Consider the following 9,371-nt stretch of genomic DNA (forward strand, 5'->3'; position numbering starts at 1 on the left):
CGATCATGACGAGGTGAGAATAGCGATAACGCGGCTAAAGAACGACAAAGCCGCGGGCGCCGACGGACTGCCGGCTAAGCTATTCAAACATGGCGGCGAGAAGCTGGTAAGGTGCACGCATCAGCTTCTATGCAAAATATGGTCGGATGAAAGCATGCCTGCTGATTGGAATTTAAGTGTGCTCTGCTTAATCCATAAGAAGGGCGATCCTGCAATTTGTGCCAATTACCGCGGGATTAGTCTTCTAAATATCGCCTATAAGGTTCTAGCGAGCGTATTGTGTGAAAGGCTGAAGCCCACCGTCAACCAACTGATTGGACCTTATCAGTGTGGCTTCAGACCTGGAAAGTCTACCATCGACCAAATATTCTCAATACGCCAAATCTTGGAAAATACCCATGAAAGGAGAATCGACACACACCATCTTTCCGTCGACTTCAAAGCTGCATTCGACAGTACGAAAAGGAGTTACTTGTATGCCGCGATGTCTGAATTTGGTATCCCTGCAAAACTAATACGGCTATGTAAGATGACGTTGCTCAACACCAGCAGCGCCGTCAGAATTGGGAAGGACTTCTCCGAGCCGTTTGATATCAAACGAGGTTTCAGACAGGGTGACTCGCTGTCGTGTGACTTCTTTAACCTGATGTTGGAGAGCATCGTACAAGCCGCAGAACTTAATCGCTCAGGCACAATTTTTTATAAGAGCGTACAATTGCTGGCGTATGCTGATGATATTGACATCATCGGCCTTAACAACCGCGCTGTTAGTTCTGCCTTCTCCAAACTGGATAAAGAGGCAAAGCGAATGGGTTTGGAGGTGAACGAGGACAAAACGAAGTACCTCCTGTCTTCAAACAAACAGTCGGCGCACTCGCGTATCGGCACCCACGTCACTGTTGACAGTTATAATTTCGAAGTTTGTAAAGGACTTCGTTTATTTAGGAACCAGCATTAACACCGATAACAATGTCAGCCTTGAAATCCAACGTAGAATCTCTCTTGCCAACAAGTGCTACTTTGGACTAAGTAGGCAACTGAGCAGTAAAGTCCTCTCTCGACGAACAAAACTAACATTCTACAATACTCTCATCATGCCCGTCCTAACGTATGGCGCAGAAGCGTGGACGATGACAACATCCGATGAAGCGACGTTTGGAGTGTTTGAGAGAAAGATTCTGCGTAAGATTTTTGGACCTTTGCACGTTGGCAACGGGGAATATCGCAGACGATGGAACGATGAGCTGTATGAGCTTTACGACGACATAGACATAGCGCAGCGAATAAAGATCCAGCGGCAACCTTGGCTGGGTCATGTCGTCCGAATGGACACAAACGCTTCGGCTCTGAAAGTATTCGATGCGGTACCAGATGATGGTAGTAGAGGAAGAGGGCGGCCTCCTCTGCGTTGGAAAGATCAGGTGGAGAAGGACTTGGCTTCACTTGGTGTGTCCAACTGGCGCCGGTTAGCACGAGAAAGAAACGACTGGCGCGCTTAGTTAGACTCGGCCAAAATCGCGTAAGCGGTTATAGCGCCAATTAAGAAGAGTGGTGGCCAGAAAAGCCAGATATTTGCACGATTTCATTTTTTTCGCATTTCAAATTTAACAAACATTTTTCATCATAGTTTAAGTATTTTTAGTCAGAATTTTTATAAAAATTTAGAGGATGCAGTTTATATGCAGTTATAATGAAGTACCAATTTAAAGTGATTCAAAATTCGTGCTGATCTCTGATTTGCTGTTTCTATTAGATTTCTGGTGTTATACATTTTCTTCAATATGAGTGCGAGTAGAACGAACTTTTTTGTGGAGAAAGTGAACAAGACCGCCAGGCAAAAAAAAAAAAAATCGCAAAATTCAACACCATTTTTGAGCCAATTCGAACTTGCAGCAAAACTCATTGGGCTATGAAATTGCATTCTCGAAATTTTTTATGCAATTAATTTTCAATTTTTTAATACTTTGTACAAAGTTTGTAACTTTAAATTGTACGGTTTTTGCTATAGTTTAGCTGTAGTATTCTTATAAAAAGTCATAACTTTGGAATTTGTTGCGCTGCTCTTATTGCGAACACTATTTTATTTCACGCTATTAGTTATGCAAAAAATACTCCGAAACGCACTGGATTTTTTGTATTTGGAAGCTAACCTCTCACGAGCATTTTTAAGAGGCGTGTTTATACATCCAAATGTGTTAAAAATCATTGAATTAATTTTTAAATTACAACATATCGATGGATTACTGTTTTTACGTTAATTAAATTTAACAATTATTTATGACAATCATCAAAGTCTTACAAATAATGGTAACGTTATAAAATGCTGTTTGTGTGTATGTACGCTGGGTCGTAAATATTTTATTGTTGTCGTAAACTTCAAATGGTTAAAAATATATTTTGGAACCGCATAAGTCATATTATGAATTTTCACATAGTTAAGAATGATTGTTTGTGGTTTTGAGTCATCTTAGCAACTTTACGACATAAGACAATACGAGACTTGCAACAACTTGTGAACCACCTAATTGTGTTGGTCACTACATTTTCGTACATATGAAATTTGCCTTAGCGCAGCCATGCCGGCTACTTTCCGGTATTAGTGTTAATGCCAGGGCATTGTAACTACAATTATTTCAATTGTGTAATGCTGCATTGTGTGCATGTACAGTAAATAAAATATAATATAGTATTTGTGAATGTATGAATGTATGAACTACACTTGCATTGTTATTCTCGCCCAGCAGTGGCACTTCCATCGTTGTATCATCAGCATCAAAGGCATCCAACAATAGTGACGTTGACGACGATTTCGATGCCGTAGCTACCAGATTCGTTTCTGTTGCTGTTGCTCGCATGGGTGCTGCTCGTGCCTCATTTATGTTATTTGTAGAGAGGCTGTCGAAGGGACTGTATTCCCAACTGCCACTCGCACTGCTGCTAATATTCAGACTATTGTTGCTACTGCTGCTGTTGTTGGTGTTGGTGTTGGTGCTTACAAGAGCATTGCGGCTGTTACGCATCGTTGTCACACGATTGTTGCCATTGACACCACTGCCGCTGCTGCTGCTGCTGGAATCATTGCTGCTATCAGTGAAGAGCAGTGTTTTTTGTAGATTCTCAGCGGCTGCATGGGCGTTTATGTTTGTTGTTTGTGACGCATTACTGTCTTTTGTTGTTTCGTCTGCATTTTCGCCACCGGCGGCAGCCTGTTCAAGAAGTAGCTGATATTTTGACATAGTTGTTGAAATATATTTACGTAGACAAAAGTTTATTGGATGGGACTATATTCTGCTATATTTATGTGTATGTATATATTTTTTCACTAAGGCCACTGGACTGAGCGTGTGAGTTTTTGCTGTTGCTATTTGTGTTGTTATGCATGCAACACTGATTGTCGCGTGTGAGTTAAGTAAAAAAAAAAAATACACAATTGCCTTTATTGCTGATTGTGTTTGTAGTTGCTACGTTATGACACTGGTTAATTTTCAATTGCTTTTCGCATTTGAGGTGATAGAGTGTAAAAAAATTGTATTCAATTTGCATTTCTTCGCCAATTTTAGCAATAATTTGTGTGCTCTTTGTGCGGAAAATAATACTCGGTTAATTTGTTACACTGAAAAAAATTGGCGATGCTGATAAATTTCACAGAATATTAGAGTTAATTTGTTTATTATTGTTTTTTATAACTTCACTACTTTTATTACACATATTTTGGAATTTTCTTTTGTAAAAGTTGTTTTTTATTTATCAATTATTTTTATAGCGCGTCGGGACATATTAAGTGATAACTAAGAGATATCACTATATGCATCAATCAACAGGGAAATGAAAAGAAAGTTCTCCCGTGAGTCTATTATGACGCGAAATATAAATTTGTTTTTATAACCTACTAGCAGTACCCGGCACGCGTTGCTATACCTCTGTGTAAAAATACATGGTCATACTAATTTTTATGACAATCGGTTGAACGGGGCAGAAGTTGCTACTGTGCAGCGCCATCTGGTGTGGAGTGCCATAAATGCGCATATTCTACAAACCTTCTCCGTGGAAAAATGCATATATATACCAATTTTTATAATAATCGGTCCAGTGGTTTTTGAGTTCATCGATGACATACAGACAAACATTATTTTTTGTATATAAGATTTCCGCTAAAAACTTCTTTACGGTGAGCAGCTCTGTTAAGTGTCAGATGGTTCTACCGCAATGGAGTTAACTCTCACAACTACTCTTTGTTTATAATGACTGTGGCGACTAATTTTTTTTTTAATAGTCGATGTACGTACATTTTCATGTAAAGAGTTCCATGTTTTTTGCTTACTTCTTTAAATTGATATACACATTTTTTATATACAAAAAATAACGACTTTCTAGTTATAAAAAAATAAATATATAATTGGCGCGTACACTTCTAGTAAAACTCCAAACAGAAAAACCGCAACGCGCGGTATACACCTCATTAAGATCTCGCAACCCTTCCACTAATACCCTTCCATGAGTCAATTCGGAGTCATCTGCCATCGAACACTAAGTCATAGTTGTGATATGATCATATTAGACAGTTTTGTTGAGTGCCTTTATAAAGCGATGCTATCCGATTTATAGAGAAACGATAGAGATCAATGAAGCCTTCTGAGTAATTCGTGAGAAAGTATTAGAAATCAGGTAAAAGGCTTAGGACTATTGAGTTGATAAAACTTCTTGCTTTATGTTTTTAAATTGTCTTAGGACCTTACTGTACCTATAATCTTTCTTTTCTTTCTTCATAATGATTGGCAGTAGAATAAAAGTAAGAAAGAAAGTAAAAGAAGCAATTCTCATCCGGGCTATGAAAAACTATGAGCTATAAACTTGCATATGTTATGTATGTCAGAGATTTTTTTTTATAAATGAACTCTAGATAGTTTTCTTCTACGCGAGCACTATAAAGGGTTAAAGAAATCAGTTAAAGTGACGGAAAATCCGATAAATTTGGAACATTTTAGGACTCATTTTCAATGAACCTCGGAAGTTTGGAATTATTTTAAAATGTTTCTGAGTTTTAACGATTTAATTCCATTTTTGGACCGAGATGAATCTTTCAAGTCACTGTAAACAACACAAATAGCGCTGGTATTTCAAAACGTTCTGAGTACGTAAAAGCCAAAAAATGTCAAACTTTGCGATACAGCTGTCAGTTGCCAGATTGAATTGGTTGGTGCATGACTGCAATTCGGTAGTGCTCGGGTTCGAAACCCGCTGCGGGCATGAAATATGGTTTTTTCTGACAGCGGTCGCCCCAGTGGTAGGCAATGGCAGACCTGCAAGTGTATTTTTGTCATTAAAAATCTCCTTATAAAAAACCATCTGCCATTTGAAGTCGGCTTTAAACTGTATGTCCCTCCATTTGTTGAGCAACATCAAGACGCACACGACAAATCGGAGGAGGTGATCGGCCAAATACCGAAAAATGGTTAACTAGTATGTATATATTTATATATATATATATATACATATATATTAGGCCGGGTCGATTTGTGGGGAGGCAAAAAAATCGCCCCTTGCTCTGTGAAAATCATATTCTAGGGATCAAAATAAGAAACTTTGCTGCAGGAACCATATCTCTAAAACGAATTCTGATGTCCCCCAATTTGGGTCGAACTTTTTAGTTTCTTTTCTTATGTAAAGGCCAAAAATGGTGATATTTTGAAATGATTGTATGGGGAACCCCCCAGGGGAGTTCCAGGGGGTATGCCACTGGCATGGGTGGATCGGCCGTCCAAAGTTAGTGGGGGCGGTCATACATTTGGAGTCGATTGGAGCACTCTAAATGGGTCAAAGTGGGATTTTTCGTTTTGTATATACATAGACATAGCGCAGCGAGTAAAGATCCAGTGGCTTCGTTGGCTGGATACAACGCTCCGGCTCTGAAAGCATTCGATGCGATACCCGCTAGTGGTAGCATAGGAAGACGAAGGCCTCTTCTATGTTGGAAAGATCAGGTGGCGAAGGACTTGGCTTCATTTGGCTTCTGCGACTTCTGCAAGTGTTTTGCTGCAAATGCACGTGACTTTTAGGGTGTGCATATAGGAACACTGCCTCAAATCGTTGTTCATACGCAGAACTCATTTTGTAAAAACAACGTACGCTTTCTAAATGTCTCCCTAAATTAACAAATTGCACAACGCGTATTGCGAAAAGATACGTCTACTTCGCACCATTTACATGTTTTTATAACAGATCTCTAGGATTAAATTTTGCGGGCCACGTTTCTAGTAGACAAACTATATATTTATATATACATATATTGGATTTTATAAAACTCCCTTTAAATACCGAATTACAATGAATTAAAAAAATGATTCAAAATGTTTTCTTAACTGAACATTAACGTTCTTTACGCTACATACGTCAATACGTATGCATTTATGTGTTTCTATACAGTAGGTTCTGTTTTTATGCGGTTTTTTTTATGCGGTTTTGAAATAGTGCGGTTTTTTTTTTTTAAATTACAAAATGCAATCGACCTATCGGGAATTGTACATATAAACAAGATTCTAAACCAGCTAAGCAAAAACTCATCACAGATTACATCAGAAATACTAACCCTACAAGTATGGAACCGCCTGCATAACTATCTAGATCAGACGTGTACATTTCCTCAAGTGACGAAAGTATTTTACGCTAAATCCTAAACGAACGCGCAACATGTGGGTATTGTCTGATTCTATTTCTGACTTAAATTTATTTTTCGATTCTGACGTTTCTTAAATAAAGATATTGTATAATTTTCAAAAATACAATATTTTGTTTATGCGATTTTATTTAATTATTTCAGATTCATGCGGTGTATGGAACGTATCTATAGTTATAATATGGAACTAGTGCCCTTTTTTATGCGATTTTATTACATTACCATATTTCAGATTTATGCGGTTTTAGCACTTTTGAAACGTATCTATAGTTTTACTATAGAACTAGTCGCTTTTTTTATGATGTTTTTTTTATGCTGTTTCTATCTACCGCATAAAAACAGAACCTACTGTATTATATTCTATTAAACCTATTATTGGCTACAACTTTACACTTGTGTACATATGTATTTATTTTTTCTAATTCTCGTTCTTGAATGATTATTTTTCGCATCTACGTACATATGTAGGCATTTGGATTCACGAAGAGAAAGTAAGTAGGATAAGGAAGTGGAATTTTGCAATGTAAATGTCATGAGCAATTAAAACTTTTATTTTGTTTTATATTATTAATTTCGATTTCAATTTCTTCTCCTTGTATTATAATAGGACTATGAATAAGTTCGTTTCGGTTTTACAACAGATGGCGTAACTTGATTATTATTCCATCGATCCACATTTCCAAACATTCATTGGAGAGCTACTGTCGTAAGGCACAAACGTCAGTATAAGTTTTTTATTTGAAGCGTAAACAACAATATTTTTACCACACTTGAAAATGTCGAATTTCGTGCCAAATAATGTGTTTTTGCGGGGAATTCTTCTTCATTATTTTAATATGAAGAAAAAAGCAGCCGAAAGTCATCGTATCTTGGTGGAAGTTTATGGTGAGCATGCTCTATCTGAGCGAACGTGCCAGAAGTGGTTTGCACGCTTTAAAAGTGGTGATTTTGGCTTGGAAGACGAAGAACGCGAGGGTGCGCCGCCAAAGTTCATGGATACCGAATTGGAGGAATTGCTCGATCAAGATCCGGCTCAAACGCAAGAAGAGGTTGCAAAAACTTTGGGAGTTGATCAATCAACCATTTCCAAACGTTTAAAAGCCATGGGAATGATCCGAAAGGTAGGCCATTGGGTGCCGTATGAATTGAAGCCAAGAGACGTTGAACGCCGTTTTATGGCATGCGAACAACTGCTTCAACGGCACAAAAGAAAGGGTTTTTTGCATCGAATTGTGACTGGCGATGAAAAGTGGGTCCATTACGACAATCCAAAACGTCGGGCAACGTATGGATACCCTGGCCATGCTTCAACATCGACGTCGGCGCAGAATATTCATGGCCTGAAGGTTATGCTGTGTATCTGGTGGGACCAGCTGGGTGTTGTGTATTATGAGCTACTGAAACCGAATGAAACGATTACGGGGGATGTCTACCGACGACAATTGATGCGTTTGAGCCGAGCACTGCGAGAAAAACGGCCGCAATACGCCGATAGACACGACAAAGTTATTTTGCAACATGACAATGCTCGGCCACATGTTGCACAAGTGGTCAAAACATACTTAGAAACGCTCAAATGGGATGTCCTACCCCACCCGCCGTATAGTCCAGACCTTGCGCCATCCGATTACTATCTCTTCCGATCGATGCAACATGGCCTGGCTGACCAGCACTTCCGTAATTACGATGAAGTCAAAAAATGGATCGATTCGTGGATTGCGGCAAAACCGAGCGAATTTTTCACAAAGGGAATCCGTGAATTGCCAGAAAGATGGGAAAAAGTAGTAGTAAGCGATGGACAATATTTTGAATATTAAATTTGTAACCATTTTACGTCAATAAAGTTTCAAATTTCGAAAAAAAACCGCACGAACTTATTCATAGTCCATTAATTATTTTAAAAATTTTCCTTTAGCTTTCACTTTAGTTTTTTCACATTTTATTATTTTTATTATTGTTTAATAACATTTATATATTCCATTTCTTTCAATAAATCGCACGCTGAATTGTTCTTTCCACTCACTGAATTCGCGCTTTGTACTTAAAAAATAAATAAGTAAACAAAAGATCTTCACTTCACCCGCTATCGATGTTCACTTTGCACAATTTTCCCGAATCGTTCAACACATTTCCAATCCCGTTCATTCACCACATGAGATACGTATTCAACATGGCGTTACCGGGTGATCGCACTGTTGTGCTGCTCTGCTCTTACTGAATGAGCAATTGGGCGGGTTGGGCGTTCTATCATCACCAAAAGCCTTACATGTGTAAATACATATCTCGTATTGTGTTGTTGTTTTTTTTTTTATTTGCGATAATATCACACTCATCGGCTCACCCAGGCGTTCACCTCTATTTTCGCCAACATGCTGCTTGTGCTCATTCACACTCTTCATTCCCTCTTAATCTCTCTTCTCTCTCTCTCAATTCTCCTCTCTAGTTGATTGAAAATTCCACTTGTTGAGTACAAATAAATATATAAATGTATATGTGAATGTACATTTGGCTGTATGAAGCCCCCTCGCTAGTACACAAACTAAGTAGATATGAAAATTGTACGTATGAATGTGTGCATGTATGTACATAGGTATAGTGGCAAATACTTGCTTGATATTGCTAATGAGTTTATGGGCTACGGGTACCACTGATAAGCCGCAAGCGTGTATGAGATGGCTTTCATGGTTTCATTGCTGCT

The 9,371-nt window shown here is 38.4% G+C and overlaps 1 protein-coding gene across 9 annotated transcripts in view; it reads right to left on the reverse strand.

The window, feature by feature from the left end:
* LOC128867382 (proton-coupled zinc antiporter SLC30A2) overlaps window positions 1–8,879 on the reverse strand; it is a 40,108-nt gene extending 31,229 nt beyond the window's left edge. The window contains exons 1-2 of one of the 9 annotated variants that reach the window (XM_054108546.1): window positions 8,754–8,879; window positions 2,724–3,387 (exon numbers count right to left, since the gene is read on the reverse strand). In XM_054108546.1, coding sequence (XP_053964521.1) covers window positions 2,724–3,236 — 513 coding nt within the window. In that variant the 5' untranslated portion in view covers window positions 3,237–3,387; window positions 8,754–8,879. Of the gene's footprint in view, window positions 1–2,723; window positions 3,633–8,696 lie in introns of all 9 variants that reach the window. The other 8 variants (XM_054108545.1, XM_054108544.1, XM_054108541.1 and 5 more) reach the window with 8 other exon arrangements.
* Between the last annotated feature and the right edge of the window lie 492 nt (window positions 8,880–9,371).

This window comes from Anastrepha ludens, chromosome 6, assembly GCF_028408465.1.
Source record: "Anastrepha ludens isolate Willacy chromosome 6, idAnaLude1.1, whole genome shotgun sequence".
Taxonomy (NCBI): Eukaryota; Metazoa; Arthropoda; class Insecta; order Diptera; family Tephritidae; genus Anastrepha; species Anastrepha ludens.